The sequence below is a fragment of the Oncorhynchus nerka genome, linkage group LG28, assembly GCF_034236695.1.
Source record: "Oncorhynchus nerka isolate Pitt River linkage group LG28, Oner_Uvic_2.0, whole genome shotgun sequence".
Lineage (NCBI taxonomy): Eukaryota > Metazoa > Chordata > Actinopteri > Salmoniformes > Salmonidae > Oncorhynchus > Oncorhynchus nerka.
In genome coordinates, this window is record NC_088423.1 from 45025626 (window position 1) to 45045482 (window position 19857).

At 43.4% G+C, this 19857-nt stretch overlaps 1 protein-coding gene across 2 annotated transcripts; it reads left to right on the plus strand.

The window, feature by feature from the left end:
- Positions 1-1403: 1403 nt before the first annotated feature.
- Positions 1404-18052, plus strand: LOC115113276 (centrosomal protein of 68 kDa-like). Of its 2 annotated transcripts, none has more exons than XM_029640776.2 (7): positions 1404-1486; positions 8860-9233; positions 9448-10807; positions 10924-11120; positions 12492-12614; positions 13924-14020; positions 14843-18052. In XM_029640776.2, exons 2-7 carry the CDS (start codon positions 8907-8909, stop codon positions 15025-15027), a joined length of 2289 nt encoding a protein of 762 aa, XP_029496636.1. In that variant the 5' UTR covers positions 1404-1486; positions 8860-8906; the 3' UTR covers positions 15028-18052. The 2 variants fall into 2 exon arrangements, with proteins under 2 accessions (XP_029496636.1, XP_029496638.1); XM_029640778.2 differs by lacking the exon at positions 1404-1486 and adding an exon at positions 6597-6997.
- The last annotated feature ends 1805 nt before the right edge of the window (positions 18053-19857 follow it).

Here is a 19857-nt window from a genome sequence, read left to right on the forward strand (position 1 = left end):
CCTGCAGTAGCAGAAAATGTTAATTATTGTGTGGATTATAATTTATTGAAATTTTTGAGAGGGTTGATGCATTTTTAGTTAGGACAAATCAGGTCTGATATTTTAAAGTGGAAATGACAAACTACAGAAGCCACCTTAATCTTGTAGCAGGTTGAGGGACTAACTTAACTAGCCTGCTAGCTAATCAATAGTCAGCTAGTGCAAGCCAACTTTGTTCAGTTGTTGAGTTTTTCTGTTGGCATGCTAATTCCATAATAAGTAATGCATTTTTAGCAAGCATGAGTATTTTTATATTCCTGTCACACTCACACAGTCTAATCGTTTCTTTGTGCTGCCAACCTAGGCTGTAAACACACCCCCTAAACCCCGTGAATATTCTACGAGGAGGCATGTACAATTTGTAAGTCGCTCTGGATAAGAGCGTCTGCTAAATGACTTAAATGTAAATGTAAAATGTATGAACAAAAACTACAATCAAAAATTGAATGCATTTTATTTGTTTCCTGTTGTTCCATGTCCAATTTTGACACAATAAATGAGAAAACAAGTCGATTTCCGATTTTCAAATTCAGAAACAAAAAACGGAACATTTACCATTTTCTTCATTCTCAGTTTTGAGTCAGAAATCTCAACTAAATGTACATGGAACCCCCTCCACCCCCCAAGCCCTGCACTGGTATTTTTTTTTTTTCTCAATTGATTGATCTTTGACTTGTACTTTGTGTAGACCTTTGCAATCATTTAAAGTTACTAGGACCTACGTAGCGAATCACAGTTAAAATATTAGGAACCACAAGTGATTGTAAACTCTAGGCTATTTTGTTTCAGCCTGGCAACCATAGCTGTTTGTTTTTCACACAAAGATGTGATTTTTGAAAGACCTGGAAGGCTCTTAGGAACTTTATTTGACACATTAGATTGACAATTAAGAGCTTTCTTTACAAACAAGATTGGGAAATGTAGGCCAAACTAACCAAGAAATAGATGTCTATAACGGGGATCATTTTGGACAGTGAGCAAGCTTTATTCACCCAGGAGCGCTGTCAGAAGAGTAGTCAGCATCCTAAAACATGGGAGGGTTTTCTCACAGAGCAAAGCTTCTGTATCATTGTCCTCCTCCTATTTAACTAAGTGTGCGTATTAAAGTCATACAGTGTCACAGTGCACAACCCTAATTAGTGTTGAGGTGTCAAATTACCTGCATATCTCTGAAAGTTAGGCTCTCTTAATAAGATAAATATATACAAAGAAAACTAGTCTTGTTCCCAGAAATGTCTGTAAGTCTGGCAAGCATGGCTACAAGAGCACTCATTGGCTCTTTAACAACAACATCGATTATTCACTGTGCATTGCTCTGCCATGTGTGATTAAAAGCAAACAAGTTGTTGCTAAGCCAGTATCCACAACTGTTCTCCCTCAAATGAAAGTAACAAAGAAGCACCAGGGACCGAAGTGATTTGATCACAGTGGCAGCTTCAACAGAGTGGTAAGAAATGAACTGAGATTAAATTGATGTGTATTTGTTTGTTTTCAGACATAATACAGTAGGATATTTCAAATCGTGTAGGCATATAGGTAACAACTAAGGAAATGGGGCAGGCTGAGTGTTCTGTCAGTCTTTGTTCTGTAGTAGGCTTTGATTGACAACGCCATAGAGATCCTATTAAATTACTAGACGGTAGAGGGGCTATGTCATAAACCCTCAGTTCCATAATAGGGCAAAAATGGCAGCCATCTTGGTCTGGGAGAAATTGGTCTGGGAGAAATTAGATTGAATGGCAGTAGAGGAATAGGTGATGCATTTCCTGCTTTTACTTATGCAGGAAAGTAAAAGGCATGCAATATACTGAACAAAAATATTAATGCAACATGCAACATTTCTACAATTTTACAGAGTAACAGTTCATATTCGGAAATCAGTCAATTTAAATAAATTCATAAGGCCCTAAACTATAGATTTCACATGATTGGGAATACAGATATGCCTCTGTTGGTCAGAGATACCTTAAAAAATGGTAGGGGCGTGGATCAGAAAACCAGTAAGTATTTGGTGTGACCACCATTTGTCTCATGCAGCGTGACACATTTCCTTCGTTGTTGATTGTGGCCTGTGGAATGTTGTCCCACTCCTCTTCAATGACTGTGCGAAGTTGCTGGTTATTGGCGGTAACTGGAACACGCTGTCGTACACATCGATCCAAAGCATCCTAAACTTGCTCAATGGGTGAAATGTCTGGTGAGTATGCAGGCCATGGAAGAACTGGGACATTTTCAGCTTCCAGGAATTGTTTGCAGATCCTTGTGACATGGCCGTGCATTATCATGCTGAAACATGAGGTGATGGCGGAAGATGAATGTCACGACAATGGGCCTCAGGATCTCATCATGGTATTTCTGTGCATTCAAATTGCCATCAATAAAATGCAATTCATTGTCCGTAGCTTATGCCTGCATACCATAACCCACTGCCAACATGGGGCACTCTGTTCACAATGTTGACATCAGCAAACCGCTCGCCCACACGACGCCATACGGTTGTGAGGTCGGTTGGACGTACTGCCAAATTCTCTAAAGCAACGTTAGAGGCAGCTTATTGTAGAAAGATAAACATTCAATTCTCTGGCAACGGCTCTGGTGAACATTTCTGCAGTCAGCATTCCAGTTGCACGTTCCCTCAACATGAGACATCTGTGGGATTTTGTTGTGAGACGCAGCTGCACATTTTAGAGTGGCCTTTTATTGTCCCCAGCACAATGTGCACCTGTGTAATGACCAAGCTGTTTAATCAGCTTCTTGATATGGAAACACCTGTCAGGGGGATGGATTATGTTGGCAAAGGATAAATTCTCACTAACAGATGTAAACACATTTGTGCACAAAATGTGAGATAAATAAGCTATTTGTGCGTATGTAAAATGTCTGGGATCTTTTATTTCAGCTCATGAAACATGGGACCAACACTTTACGCTTTATATTTTTGTTCCGTGTATATCAGAAATGGTGTAATGGAATTATAGTCAAACTACGATATTGCCATATAATTACAAATACATTTTATACAGGTTTTATACACTTTCTGTATAAATAGCCTCTATGTAAACATGTTCCTGGAAAGATGTGAGTCCTATTATTTAATACAATATCAGTACTTGCATTTACAACTTGTCTAAGTCCTATCATCAACTGATTTGAAATAGTGTACTGCTGTGGATTGACAGCATTGTTTGAATGGAGTATTTGCATATTGGCAGTTCATTATAAAAATGTATGGAATCATTCCTCTAAAACTGTCTGGCTAGTTAGCTAACACACAGAAAATGCAGATAAATTCTTCATATTCCTTGTTTTAAACTATATCTTATCACAGCACTGGCAAACCATGGTTGACCAACTCCCTGACCAACATGGCTGGCCTTGAGAGAAATATAAGAGGGTTCATGCCCACTCTAGCATAGGGCTGTTACGGTGACCGTATTACCGCCACACCGGTGTTCACAAGTCAAGACGGCAGTCATATTTCACGTGAACATTTAGTCATAGTAATTAGGCTTCTCCATTCTCTGATGCTGCTGATGGTCATTAGTAGCCTGGTACTTAGCACTCGAACTAACTACTCAGCACTCTATTGTCTCTCTTATCACTCTGACTTCAATGCAAATGTAATCGAAAATCAAACACTTCGTGAGCTCATGTTACGCAACATTTCTATAGGCTATGCATTTGAGAAAACAGAGTGATGGCCTCTATTAAAAAGAGGAGAATCCCATCAGCTTTCTATAGGCTAGGTCTACTATATTTATATATTTATTTATACCAGGCTGGCATGAAAATTAACCACGGGAAAAGTGTCCTCCATTCGCTATTTAAGTGCATAGATGAAGTGTATTATTTTCCCCTGCCCCTGTTTCGAGACAGTTGCATGATAATGGTCGATTCTAAATCAAAACAAATTTCACACATATGATTTAGTATATGTAAAGACAAGATTAAATCAAGAATAGTCTTATGGCTGACAATATTAGCCTATCACTTGTGAATGCTGCCCAGCTTGTGTGCAGTATGGCTTTTTCCAATCATAGTTGCACACCTCATGTAGCCTAGCCCACAGGCTAATATGTTTGTATCACAACTAAAGTGGCCAAACAACTTCTTAAAATTAAGCACATGAATCCTCTTTTCAACGGGTGTGGAGCCTAACTGGCATACATAAGCAGCGTGTGAGTTTCACATTTTGGGAAGATTATTTTCACCATAAAAAATGCACCTTTATAATAAAAGCATGACATGCATAATCACATTTGCAGTCATTTTTGAGAATGGTGATTTCCCGCTAATTGATTTTGAAACATTTGCGTTTACAGTCTACTGCCGTATACGCAATGATGCGTTTATAATGTGAAGAAACAGCCTAATAGTTTATTAACATTTTAAGATAAATGTTCTGATCTGTTGCATCAGCCTCATTACTTAAAGAAAATGTTGATACTAGTAGTTGTATTAATTTGCAATTTATTGCATCCCACAACTGTCCCAGACTGTTTGAAATATTTATTTATCGCAAAAATAGAATAGGTAAACTTTTGTACTATGTGGGATAGTAGATTGACATAGGCTAATGCTTTTGCTACTCGTTAGGCCTACTCATCTTGTTGGCTGACAAAACGTTGGCTGACATGTGGACAGTTCTTTCAAAATCTTCAATATGCGCCTCGGAATTGGAGAAGGACGCACGCAGTTGCGTCCCCGATGTGTCTGTCTTCACTTGTAGCCTGTGAGAGAAACCTAATTATGTGATGGGCATTGGCTAATAAGAATTGAGCTACCTGAGAGAGCCATGTGAGTGAGAGATGCTTCGGAGCACGCAGATGGGAGAAGGAAATTATTATTATTATTATATTCAGGGCACAACGGCCACTGGCCACAAAAGGCATGGATTTTTTTAGGGGGCATTATGGCCACACAAAGTGGATGCCGCCAGTAAATTGGAGGCATTATCAAGTGCTTGTCAAATTGTGAATGAGAGTCTATTGGAGTGTGTACAGCCTGCACAAAAAAACTCAGCAGAGGCCATGCCTTTCATGTAACTTTTTTCAAATCATCATTAGAGTCACATCGTGCAGCCTTAGAATGTATTAAAAATTGTTTGGAGAAAATATCCTTTCTATTTTATTCAGCTTTGTTCAACTGTATTCTTCATACTATAAAATTATTTTAAAATAATGCCACGGAATTCTAAGAAAACCTTGTCTGTTAAATTAATTTGGCCTAGCCAGATCAGGGCCTAATATAAGGGCAACTCAGAGTATGCTATTCTGTACTTCTGAAATAGAGATTTTCTTCATGTCATGTTTCTTTAGAAATAAATAATGGATTTATTGTGATGGTGTGGGCTATATATATTAGATGGATTTATTAGACTTCAACCTGCTGGAAGGATGCTAGAGGGAGTGCAACACCCCAGACACAATGAGCATTAGCTGTCTGTTTAAAGAAAAACTGACTGTGACGTGCTGTTGTATTTACAACAAAAATGTTGCGTTCCTAATGTGTGAGTCTAGAATGGAATCTTACTGTCATTAAATATAATGGAGCTTATCGGAGATATTCAACTTCCTGATGAATATAGATAGAGTAATTCTCAAGGAAACCACTTTGTCACCAACAGTGGTGTGTATTCATGTGTATTTAATCATTTTCCTTTAATTGGCAAGAGGCTGAATGTTTCTCGCTGGAGAAAGCATCTGTGCGGATGCTCTGTCTCTCCATGTGTAGCTCATCTATCTGATGCTGTCTGATCAAAAAGAGTATGACATTGTTGCCAGCCGTAGCATAGAATGCAAAGCCAGACAGTATTTGGCCTCCCTACAATAATAGCCAATCAGCGTTGAGCTGAACTGAGTGAGCTCAACTGTGAATGTTCCTGGCACACCAAAAAAAGAGTGTCAAGTGAAACTAGTTTGGATTTGCCTTGACACCAATCACATCACATCAAAATCAAAACTTCATTGACAGAACTTGAATTGTTGCTTCTTGTTGTGTTGTCCACCAATGCCTAGCTAGCTACCTAAAATTGGCCCTTTCCTAAATTTGCCATGGGTGGAGATAGGGATTTGGACTTATGTTTTGACTTAATTCTCCGTACTGGCCAATGATTATAACAACGATTTTGATACAACCAAAAATTCATACATTGTGCACCTGGCCAGAGAGGATGGAAGTTCAATATCTAGTTCAATACGTAGCTATATGTAGGATAGTGAGCATTTTAGCCAAGTAAATCAAATCAAATCAAATTGTATTGGTTACATACACATGGTTAGCAGATGTTAATTCGAGTGTAGCGAAATGCTTGTACTTCTAGTTCCGACAATGCAGTAATATCTAACAATTCCCCAACAACTACCAAATACAACACAAATCTAGGGGTGAATGAGAATATGTCCATACAAGAATATGTCCATATAAGTATATGGATGAGCAATGGCCAAGCGGCATAGGCAGGGTTTAATATAGATGGTATAAAATACAGTATATACATGTGATATGAGTAATGTAAGATATGTAAACATTATTTAAAGTGGCATTTTTTAAAGTGACTAGTGATCCATTCATTGAAGTGCCCAGTGATTGGGTCTGAATACAGGCAGCGGCCTCTCTGAGTTAGTGATTGCTATTTAGCAGTCAGATGGCCTTGAGATAGAAGCCGTTTTTCAATCTCTCGATCCCAGCTTTGATACACCAGTACGGACCTCGCCTTCTGGGTGATAATGGTGTGAACAGGCAGTGGCTCGGGTGGTTGTTGTCCTTGATGATCTTTATGGCCTTCCTGTGACATCGGGTGCTGTAGTTGTCATGGAGGGTAGGTAGTTTGGTAGGATGCAGCTAGGGATGCCGTCTGGTAGCCTATGACAACAAAAACTTAAAGCGTGTACTCTATTACAGTCATAGAACGTTTATTCAACATGAAAGAGAGGAGGATGGCATTGGTGTGAGTAGGGTGAGTCAACATGTGTTTTCTACTTGCACGCACACACACACACACACAGAAATCCGTACCATGGACAGACACAATATATTTAGCTTACATTGATTGGACTAAATTGTTTTTGGTGTCTTTTAGTTGTCACTGTATTTGTCTAAGCATACAGTAGGTGATTTGATGATGTTGAAATATTGAAGTTGAAATGGTGCTAGAATAGTGGAAGTAGCTCCTGTTTTCTTTGCGACTTGTGGTTCTAAATCAATAGTTGTTAAGTAGTCAGAAAATTTTGGGGGACTTTTAACTTACTTGACCATGTTGTAGGTTGTGTAACTGTTTGTTACATGCAATATGCTTTGTGGACTTCACCGGACAGAGGTTGCTCTCCGGTTTTGTGAGGAAACAAAGGTTATGGCTGAATTTATTCTGTGTTTTCTTATTGTCTTGGCCTTATGCCTAAATATCACAGTGGCAAGGCATATTAACTAACAGGCTATAGGGCAAACGATGCAATGAATGGTGGCGTGCTGCAGAGATGATTGTCTTTCTGGAAGGTTCTCACATCTCCACAGAGGAACTCTGGAGCTCTGTCAGAGTGACCATCGGTTTCTTGGTCATCTCCCTGACCAAGGCCCTTCTCCCCCGATTGCTCATTTTGGCCGGTGGCCAGCTCTAGGAAGAGTCTTGGTGGTTCCAAACTTCATCCATTTAAGAATGATGGAGGCCTCTGTGTTCTTGGGGACCTTCAATGCTGCAGACATTTTTTGGTACCCTTCCCCAGATCTGTGCCGCAACACAATCATGGCTTGATTTTTGCTCATTGGCAGTAGAATGGCCTTACTGAAGAGCTCAGTGACTTTCAACGAGGCACTGTCATAGGATGCCACTTTTCCAACAAGTCAGTTCATCAAAGAATGGCTGTCCGACGGACTAATCTGGGTTTGGTGGGTGCCAGGGGAACACTACCTGCTCGAATGCATAGTGCCAACTGTAAAGTTTGGTGAAGAAGGAATAATGGTCTGGGGCTGTTTTTCATGGTTCAGGCTAGGCCCCTTAGTTCCAGTGAAGGGAAATCTTAAAACTTTTAGCATACAATGACATTCAAGAAGATTCTGTGCTTCCAACTTTGTGGCAACAGTTTGGGGAAGGCCCTATCCTGTTTCAGCATGACAATGCCCCCTTGCACAAAGCGAGGTCCATACAGAAACGTTTTGTTGCGATCGATGGGATGAATTGGAACGCCGACTGCGAGCCAGGCCTAATCACCCAACATCAGTGCCCAACCTCACTAATTATTTTGTGGATGAATGGAAGCGAGTCCATGCAGCAATGTTCCAACATCTAGTGGAAAGCCTTCCCAGAAAAGTGGAGGCTGTTAAAAGGGGGGACCAACTCCATATTAATGCCCATTATTTTGGAATGAGATGTTCGACAAGCAGGTGTCCACATACTTTTGGTCTTTTAGTGTATTAGGGGAGCCTTACTATAAATAAACCACTTTTTACCGCACGTTACCCTAATATGATGGTTTACATTGCCATATCAGCATGACTTGTCAGGCGGCTCTAGCTGGATGGATGCTAAATGTTTGCGTGTTTTATATGGTTGGTCTGTCTGGTTGTAGCTACGTTACTGCAGGAACACTGCAGAAGTGGACAAAGGGCAGTGTCCTTTCTCCTGGTCCAGCGGACACTGGCAAGGCAAGCCTGAGCATGCAGACTTAATAAGATCAGTGAGGCGAGTCAGGCAGCCAGGAGCAAACATATGATATTATTCCACTCACATGGACCCAATAAGGGCCCTCATACGTATCTGTGCTGCCAACCCTGACCATGCAACCAGTCTTTGTTTTACATCGCAACAACTGTTTACAATTTCAGCGGTTGCCATGGACACATGACGCATCTCTAGGCCTTTCCTTGTAACCATGGAGCTGGGAGTTGACAGGGCCTTCCCAGCATATGTCTCTCCGATGGAGTCCAAGGGCTGCAGTGGGCGACAGAAGACCCGGATTCCAGAGTTTATCCAGAGGAGTGGGACAGGCAGAACAACAACACAACATTCCAAAGACAAAGGCGAGGAGAGGAGGAAAGGGGACAGCGGTGGTCCCAGGAAGAAGGCTGACATGGCACCCACCTCCGGGTATATGAGTGACAGGAGGCAGTACTCTATAAGGACCCCGGTGGCCACCACCACGGAGCAGCAGCAGGCCTCCATCCTAAAGAAATCATACGTACAGGAGCACCCAGAACACGTGAGATGGGAGTGTATATGCTTTGTAACAAATGCATTGACTGATACAATTGTATGACTTCTGAGAAGTATAAAGAACACGTTAAATTTAGGTGACCTGATTTAAAAAAAATGTTTTGCTTTGAAACTAATTCTACTTCTACTGTACAAATAATAACAATGAATACTACAATGTATGTTAGCTGTACCTACTCCTACTCTATACCTCACCATAGGAGCGACAGTGGGAAGGTAGCAGTAATGAAGCAGACCGTCATAGAGCAGACCATCAACAGGAGTCCCCAGACAACCTCAACCCCTCTCAGGCTGACATCTCGCCCTGCTCAGCTTCCAAAGAGGATCTCAACACCTCCCTGGGGATGTCAGACCTCAGGACCGGGTTGTCACACGAAGAACCCACCTTCAGGTCATTATACCTGGGCAGCAGGCCCGGCCGACACAGCCCCTCCAGCCAACCCCTGGAGGTCCATAGCTTCTCTACTCCACTCAGACCCAAGTGGACCTCCACTCTGCTATCCTCCCTCTCGCCTTCCTACATCTCCCATTTGCGCCCCTCCAGACAGAGACGGAGAGAGCAGAGAATGGTTGCAGGTGAAGTTTATCAATCACGTGAAGAGGGAGGGGAAACGTATCTAAACCTAGGCCCTTCAGTGGGCGACCCCAAGGGTCGCTCCAACCCTGCGCTCCACACCATGTCCCCCCACCAGGCCAACTACTGGCCCTATGCCATTTCCAGCTCCCTGCCCCACTCCCCAGACCGACACTCTTCGAGCTGGGACCCTGATAAGGAGTATCAGACCCTCCTGGACTACACCTACCCCCTGAGGCCAGGTAGGGGGGTGGGTGGATGGGATACCTCAGAGCTCGGGGGTGGGTCTCTCATTCAGACAGACCCAGGCCTCCTGGATTCGGGGATAGAACTGGACCGTCTCTGCAGCTCCATCAGCCTATCAGCTTTGGACTTTTCCCTAAGTGCCACGGCAGGGGTGGGCACTAGTAGTGCCAGGGAGATGGGGATGCTGGGTATAGGTCAGAGGTCATCTGAGCTGCGTGGGTTCTCACACTCCAAATCCTCTGATGGTCACCTCTCCACTAGCCCCTTCTTCTCTGCAGACCCTATTGGTCTATCAGTAGAGAGTCTGGACTATAGTGGAAGTGGTGGTGGTCTGAACCATTCACATCGTAGCGGGGGAGGTCACTACCGCCAACATGGCAGCTCCTCCTCCTCTTCCACTACGTTCATCCGCAGATTCAGTATCCTTCCCCGGCCAGGGAACCTCGGAGAGTGGGATTGGGACGAGGAGTTCTGGCCTCTCCCGGAGCAGTTGGAGGAGCTCCAGTGTTTGTCCCAGCAGGTCAGGGAGGTGACAGCCCAACTCAACCAGTCTGTCACAGCCAATTGGGACTCCCTGGAGAGGGGGAACAACTCCGTCCAGTCCTGCATGACCATGGCAGAGAAACAGGAGGCAGAGGAGGAGAGAGAAGAACAGGAGCAGAATAAGGAGGAAGAAAGGGAGGAAGAGAAGGAGAAAGAGGAAGAGTCCATTTCTGAAGCACTTCAACACTTCAATAAAGGTATGTGTTGGTGGCAGCATTTTAGTAGGCTCTATTATTCTATGGTATTTTATAGTATTTGCAATAGTTTTTTAATTTAGCACGTGTTTGACTTCAAATACTTTCCGCCTTTGAAGCGAGCAATTGTGGGGAGTCCTTCCTGTCAGCCAGAGGCCCTGGTTTTAGGATGGAGGCTGGGGTAGTAAGCAGGGGAGTGAGAATGGCCAGTCTGAGGGAGGCGGCTGGCATGGTGGGTGGACTAACCCTGCCTGAGTTCCAGTCGGGGAGCCAGGGGGAGCAGGAGCAAGGGGAGTCCCTCATGCAGCACATCCAGGTTAGGACAGAGAGCTACTGTAAGATGATCACTGTATTTTGTGGAATATAATGACAAGCATGTGCCACTTCCACCAATACAATGCAGCGTAATGCAATATGATACACCGCACAATGAAATACAATACACATTACACAATCAATGCAAGGTGTTGATAATGGAATATTGCATAATACATGTACAGTACATAGGTCTCATCTATCTTAAAGGTGCTACACACAGGATATATATATATTTTTTCATTGCCAATTTTGTCATTTCAGAAAATGTCCATAATACATTGAGTGTACAAAACATTAGGAACGCCTCAATATTGAGTTGCATTTCCCAGAACAGCCTCAATTTGTCGGGACATGGACTCTACAAGGTGTCGAAAGCATTCCACAGTTGGCTGGATTTCCTTTGGGTGGTGGACCATTCTTGATACACACGGGAAAAGCCCAGAAGTGTTGCAATTCTTGACACAAACCGGTGCGCCTGGCACATACTACCATACCCCATTCAAAGGCACTTCAATCTTTTGTCTTGCCCATTCACCCTCTGAATGGCACACATACACAATCTATGTCTCAATTGCCCCAAGGCTTAAAAATCATTTTTTTTAACACGTCTTCTCCCCCTTCATCTACACTGATTGAAGTGGATTTAACAGGTGACATCAATAAAGGATTATAGCTTTCACCTGGATTCACCTGGTCAGTCTATGTCATGGAAAGAGCAGGTGTTCCTAATGTTTTGTACACTCAGTGTATCTGGCGCTAATAGTGGAATGATGGTGTTTCACAGTATTAATGTGATTGGCTGTGATATTTGCAAAAATTCTACACCGTTCGATCAATTTCACTTTATGTGAGAACTAGCGCTGGATACTGTAGGGATTCATTGTACCATCTAAATCACCGTGAAACATATTTTCAATAAGAAAAAATATTCTTACTTTCGGGTTTTAGTTCACAAGCTTCAAACGGCTGTAAAAACAATATGTTTGGTTGCTGAAAATATTTTTCTCAGCGATTTAGATGGTACAATGATTCCCTACACTATTCAGTACTTGTTTTCTCACATAAACTAAAACAAACTGAAGCACAGCCACAAAGTCAGAACAGCTGCCGCTCCGGCGGGAGAAATCAACCGGCGAATATCACAGCCAATCACAACACTGGCGGGTAAGTAATACTGTGAAACACTATCATTCCACTATTACGACCTATATATTATGGACATTTTCTGAAATTACAATGCACAAATTCAACAACAACACACATCCTATGTGTAGCACCTTTAAATACTACTAAAATGCAAATCCACGAACAAGCAGTTGTTGGGCAATTTGATATTAATTCTGCGACTTGCGACCTGTTTACCCATCAGACCTTCTGTTCTAACCTGGAGGAGCTCATCCAATGGCTGTACACGGTGGTGGAGAGGATGGAGGTACTGGAGCCGCCCACTGTGGACATCAAGAGTGTCAAGTCATCCCTGGCGGATTATAAGGTCAGTGGTGCACATACACAGATACTTTAAATTGTCATTTAAATCAATTCTATATTTAATTCTTCGGGTATACACAACGCATCTTCTCAGCTTTATATCTTGGGAAAATGGATTAATCAACCCACTCTGCCCCCTTCTCCCTCTCTCTCTCTCTCTCTCTCTCTTTCCTCTACTCGGGACGCTTGCGTCCCAACTAGAGCTCTGGAAATGCAAATGCGCTACGCTAAATGCTAATAGTATTAGTTAAAACTCAAACGTTCATTAAAATACACATGCAGGGTATCGAATTAAAGCTACACTCGTTGTGAATCCAGGCAACAAGTCAGATTTTTAAATGCTTTTCGGCGACAGCATGAGAAGCTATTATCTGATAGCATGCACCAATACACTACAACACAAAAGCACAGCAGGGGACGTAAACAAAATAATTAGCATTTCGGCGTTACACAAACCGCACAATAAAATAGAAAACTGTCATTACCTTTCACCATCTTCTTTGTTGGCACTCCTAGATGTCCCATAAACACTATTGGGTCTTTATTTTGATTAAATCGGGCCATATAAGCCAAGATATCATTATATGTAGACTGTGTGATAAACGAAAAAAACAGCGATTTCACAACGTAACGTCATTTTTTAAAATTCAAAAAGTAGACGATAAACTTTCACAAAACACTTCGAAATACGTTTGTAATGCTACTTTAGGTATTAGTAAACGTTAATAAGCGATAAAAATCATCAGGAGGCGATGTAAAAATCATTAGCTGTCGTCTTGGAAAAAATTTCACGAGAGAGCTCTTCCAAATGATCTGGGCGGAGACTGGAGGTAAGTGGTTCCCCTGATTCGGTTCAACCAAGAATTAAAGATGATTCAATTCACAAGACTCTAGACAACATGGGGATGCTGTGGGAGTTGAATCCTCGGTCTTATCTAATTCGGCTCACTGTGAACAATTGCTGGAAGTGGCGCAAGGATATTTATTTCCATTTTCTGTGATCAGGTTTTCCTGCGCTCTCCGATGTAACGCACGTTATGTTATAGCCACAGTCGTGATTTAACCAGTTTTAAAAACGTCCGAGTGTTTTCTATCCACACATTCTAACCATATGAACGTACTATATTCCTGGCATGAGTAGCAGGGCGCTGAAATGTTGCGCGATTTTTAACAAAATGTTCAAAAAAGTAGAGGGTAGGAGCAACAGGTTATTAATATCTCTATGTGCCTCTTTCTCCCCACTACCTCTGTTTTTCCCTTTGTCTTCTTCACCCCATCTCACTCTCTCCTTCCCCCTCGCTTTCTCCCTCCAGAGGTTTCAGAGAGAAGTGAACGCCCACCAGCCCCTGACCACCTCTATTCTACAAACTGGAGGGCTTCTCCTGGGTTGTTTGACCTCCACTTCTCCCGGTGACCCTTCCATCACTGACAAGTTACTCTTTGCCTGCAGCTATTTAATTTATACCTACTGTATCTCAGGTTTCACCCACCACCTGATATTTAGGACAGGTTTAGAAATGAGTCTGTCTTCACACAGGAATGATCCTGCTCTCAACTCAAGCGGATCAGCCTATCAGACTTCTTCTTAGTAAAGGGTGTGGAAGTGTTTCACCGAAAGAAGACGACGAGGCCAACACACCACCCTACACTATTTCCCTTTGTGAATTCTGAAATACACTTGTGCTCCTTTACTAACGGAAGCGTAAAATGAATTGCATGACACAGCAACAACATCTGAGACTATTGAAGTGGGCGCTGCCTGTTTTTTTAAAGGGCTCCACATTACAAATTACAAATTAGTTTACTTGTTTGTGTGAAGGCTACCTTGATAAAAGGGTAGAATTTCTTGTCTGCTAACAGTGGTGAGCTTGACTATTTGTTTCAGTTCCCATATAGTTCAATTCAACATCTAACACTGGCATACTGTAGATTTGTTCTGGTGGTCAGGAGTAATTCTATACCCACAGTCCTCTCCTCTGACAGAAGCAGGAAATGCTGTGTGAGGAGAATGCGGCCATGCATGACTAAGAGTTTTGGGGCTCTGTTTTCTTCTCTTTCTCTTATTCCAAGTTGTTACATGTCACGGGAAGGAATCTTAGTGGGTTGAATGTGAAATGTACCACTACAGTTTCCCATTTCTCTTCTGTTTCTATACTCATCTCTATACTACTCTCTCATCTCTCTTCCCCTGTCTCTCCCCCCTATCTTTCTTCCTCTTCTTATGTCCCCCAGTTCTGAAAGAGACCCTCTGTCTTATTGAGAGGCAGTCCAAGGCGCTGGAGACCCACTCAGAGCACCTCTTCTCCTCTATTATCTCAGTCATGGACAGACTGACCCAGCCCAGGGAGCCCAGTGGGAGAGAGGAGACCCAGGCAGGAGACCCGGATAGGATGGCGGTCCAGAGGACCGCTCAGTGAAGGCTCCATTCGATGCATGGATAGTATGTTTCTACGGTTATGTAGAGATTGGGATATGATTACTCTATAGCACCCTCTAGTGACATGTTATCAGGTTTATTATTTATCATCAGAAGAAGTCAGTTTTCTCCTATTCTCTTTCAGTAATGAAGAATGAGTGTGGATTGGTGGAGCAGGCTTGATGAGGGGGAGGAGCTTCTTCACTTTGACTTGCCTTAAAGGATTGGTTCACATTTTTTTTGACCAAATGTTAAATTTTTTATGTCAATGGTATGTTTTGAGAAACTTACACCACTCGCAATAGACTTCCTTATTGCTTGTCCTGCAGTGTGGGGGCTATGGAAAAACATTAACAAAGGCTGGTAGGGGATACTGCTCGAGTCGCACAAACTGGAATAATATAATGGTGCAGATAAAGTTCAGAATTACATCATTTCATGTGTACAACATCTAATGACCTGTATCACTAAAATAATGTATTTGGGTGTTTTTGGAGCCTTTTTTTGTGTTTTTCCACAGCCCCCATACTGCAGAGCATGCAATGAGGAAGTCTATTGCGGGTGGTCTAAGTTTCTCAAAACCATGTGAAATCGCCAAAAAAGTGTCTGCACCCTTCTGTAGCATGCAATTTATATCACAAATAGACATTTGGTTAAAAAATAGTGGAACGATCCTTGCTGTGTTGAAAAGAGACCACTTGACTGTTGCCATGCTTTTGATTCATTATTTTGTTAAGTGCTTTTTAAATTTACAGTGCCTTCAGAAAGAATTCTCACCCCTTGACTTTTTCCACATTTTGTTGCTACAGCCTGATTTGAAAATGTATTAAATTGACATTTTGTGTCACTGATCTACACACGATACCTCACAATGTAAAAGTGGAATTATGTTTTCAGACATTTTTACAGATGAATTCAAAATGAAAAGCTAGGGCCTCCCAAGTGGCGCAGCGACCTAAGGCACTGCATCAAAGTGCTTGAGGCATCACTACAGACCCGGGTTCGGTTGTGTCACAGCCGGATGCAACCGGGAGATCCATGAAGCGGTACCCAATTGTCCCAGCGTTGTCTGGGTTAGGGGAGGGATTTGCTGGCCATGATTCCCTTGTCCCAATGCGCTCTAGTGTTTCCTTGTGATGGGCCGGGCGCATGCACACTGACTTCGGTCGCCAGTTAGTTGTACGGTGTTTCCTCTGACACATTGGTGCGGCTGGCTTCCGGGTTAAATGAGCAGTGTGTCAAGAAGCAGCTTGGCAGGGTCATTTTTCGGAGGACGCATGGCTCTCAACCTTCACCTCTCCCGAATCCGTACGGGAGTTGCAGCGATGGAAAAGACTGTAACTACCAATTTGATATCATGAAATTGGGGAGAGAAGCTGAAAAAGTATTCAACCTCTGTGTTATGACAAGCCTAAATAAGTTTAAGAGTAAAGATTTGCTTAACAAATCACATAAATTGCATGGACTCATTCTGGGTTCAATAATAGTGTTCAACATAATTGTTGAATGACTACCCCATATCTGGACCCCACACATACAATTATCTGGAAGGTCCTTCAATCAACTAGTGCATTTCAAGCCCAGATTTAATCACAAAGACCAGAGGTTTTTCAATGCCTCACAAGGGGCACCGATTGGTAGTGTACAAATATAAAAAAGTAGACGGTGAATCTCCCTTTGAGCATCGTGAAGTTATTAATCAGGCTTAATACACCCAGTCACTAAAAAGATACAGGTGTCCTTCCTAATTCAGTTACCGGAGAGGACAGAAACTGCTCAGGGATTTCACCATGGTGATTGTAAAACAGTTACAGACTTTGGTTGTGATTTGAGAAAACAGCATTGTAGTTACTCCACAAAACTAACCTAAATGACAGAGTGAAAAAATGTAAGCCTGTGCAGAATAAAAATATTCCAAAACATGCACCCTGCACCCTTTCTGCTGACTCTGAAAAACCAAAAGAAAGAGGCCCAGGGTCCCTGCAGATGTGACCATGGCAGTAAATTGCAATGTCCGTACTGTGAGATGCCTAAGAAAGCGCTACAGGGAGACAGGACGGACAGCTAATCATCCTCGCAGTGGCAGACTACGTGTAACAACACCTGCACAGGATCGGTACATCCGAATATCACACTTGCGGGACAGGTACAGGATGGCAACAACAACTGCCCGAGTTACAACAGTGCTCAGACTGTCCGCAATAGGCTGAGAGAGGCTGGACTTAGGGCTTGTTGTAGGCCTGTTGTAAGGCAGGTCCTCACCAGACATCACCGGCAACAATGTTGCCTATGGGCACAAACCCACCGTTGCTGGACCAGACAGGAGGCAAAAAGTGCTCTTCACTGATGAGTCACAGTTTTGTCTCACCAGGGGTGATGGTCGGATTCGCGTTTATCGTTGAAGGAATGAGCGTTACACCGAGGCCTGTACTCTCACAGCATCATCGGACTGAGCTTGTTGTCATTGCAGGCAATCTCAACGCTATGCGTTACAGGGAAGACATCCTCCTCCCTCATGTGGTACCCTTCCTGCAGGCTCATCCTGACATGACCCTCCAGCATGATAATGCCACCAGCCATACTGATCGTTCTATGCGTGCATTCCTGCAAGACAGGAATGTCAGTGTTCTGCCATGGCCAGCGAAGAGCCCGGATCTCAATCCCATTGAGCATGTCTGGGAGCTGTTGTATTGGAGGGTGAGGGCTAGGGCCATTCCCCCAGGAAACGTCCGAGAACTTGCAGGTGCCTTGGTGGAAGAGTGGGGTAACATCTCACAGCAAGAACGGGCAAATCTGGTGCAGTCCATGAGGAGGAGATGAACTGCAGTACTTAATGCAGCTGGTGGCCACAACCAGGTACTGATGTTTGATTTTGACCCCGCCTTTGTTCAGGGACACATTATTCCATTTTTGTTAGTCACATGTCTGTGGAACTTGTTCAGATTATATCTCAGTTGTTGAATCTTATGTTCATACAAATATTTACACATGTTAAGTTTGCTGAAAATAAATGCAGTTGACAGTGAGAGGACATGTCTTTTTTTGCTGAGTTGATGTGCATTCAAATTGCCGTCTATAAAAAAATGCAATTGTGTTCGTTGTCCGTAGCTTAAGCCTGCCCATACCATAACCCCACTGCCACCATGGGGCACTCTGTTCACAACGTTGACATCAGCAAACTGCTTGCCCACACGACGCCACACACGTGGTCTGTGGTTGTGAGGCCAGTTGGATTTTGCCAAATTCTCTAAAACTACGTTGTAGATGGCTCATGGTAGAGAAATTAACATTCACTGCTCTGGCAACAACTCATGCTCCCTCAAAACTTGAGACATCTGTGTGTTGTGTGACAAAACTGCACATTTTAGAGTGGCCTTGTCCCCAGCACAAGGTGCACCTGTGTAATGCGTCTCCACACCACGTGCTCTCACCACTGGTGTCCCCCAGGGCTCTGTTCTAGGCCCTCTCCTATTCTCGCTTCTCCTATCATTGCTATGCAGACGACACACAATTAATCTTCTCCTTTCCCCTTCTGATGACCAGGTGGCGACCGCATCTCTGCATGTCTGGCAGACATATCAGTGTGGATGACGGATCACCACCTCAAGCTGAACCTCGGCAAGACGGAGCTGCTCTTCCTCCCGGGAAGGACTGCCCGTTCCATGATCTCGCCATCACGGTTGACAACTCCATTGTGTCCTCCTCCCAGAGCGCTAAGAACCTTGGCGTGATCCTGGACAACACCCTGTCGTTCTCAACTAACATCAAGGCGGTGGCCCGTTCCTGTAGGTTCATGCTCTACAACATCCGCAGAGTACGACCCTGCCTCACACAGGAAGCGGCGCAGGTCCTAATCCAGGCACTTGTCATCTCCCGTCTGGATTACTGCAACTCGCTGTTGGCTGGGCTCCCTGCCTGTGCCATTAAACCCCTACAACTCATCCAGAACGCCGCAGCCCGTCTGGTGTTCAACCTTCCCAAGTTCTCTCACGTCACCCCGCTCCTCCGCTCCCCTCCACTGGCTTCCAGTTGAAGCTCGCATCCGCTACAAGACCATGGTGCTTGCCTACGGAGCTGTGAGGGGAACGGCACCTCAGTACCTCCAGGCTCTGATCAGGCCCTACACCCAAACAAGGGCACTGCGTTCATCCACCTCTGGCCTGCTCGCCTCCCTACCACTGAGGAAGTACAGTTCCCGCTCAGCCCAGTCAAAACTGTTCGCTGCTCTGGCCCCCAATGGTGGAACAAACTCCCTCACGACGCCAGGACAGCGGAGTCAATCACCACCTTCCGGAGACACCTGAAACCCCACCTCTTTAAGGAATACCTAGGATAGGATAAAGTAATCCCTCTCACCCCCTCCCCTGAAAAGATTTAGATGCACTACTGTTCCACTGGAGGTCATAAGGTGAATGCACCAATTTGTAAGTCGCATGTAATGTAAATGTAATGATCATGCTGTTTAATCAGCTTCTTGATATCATCTTCTTGATATGCACACTAACAGGGATGTAAACAACTGTGTGCTCAAATTTTGAGAGAAATGAGCTTTTGTGAGTATGAAACATTTCTGGGATCTTTTATTTCTGGGATCTTTCATAACACTTTGCATGTTGTGTTTTATATTTTTGTTCAGGGTAGCAATGATAAACAACCAACTTGACAGAGCTTGAATAATGAAAACAATAATAATTGGCAAGTTATTATTTGTACACGGTGTGCAAAGCTCTTAGACTTACACAAAAAGACTCACAGCTGTATTCACTGCCAAAGGTGTTTCTAACGTGTATTTTCTCAGGGGGGTGAATACATATCTAATCAAGGTACAGAA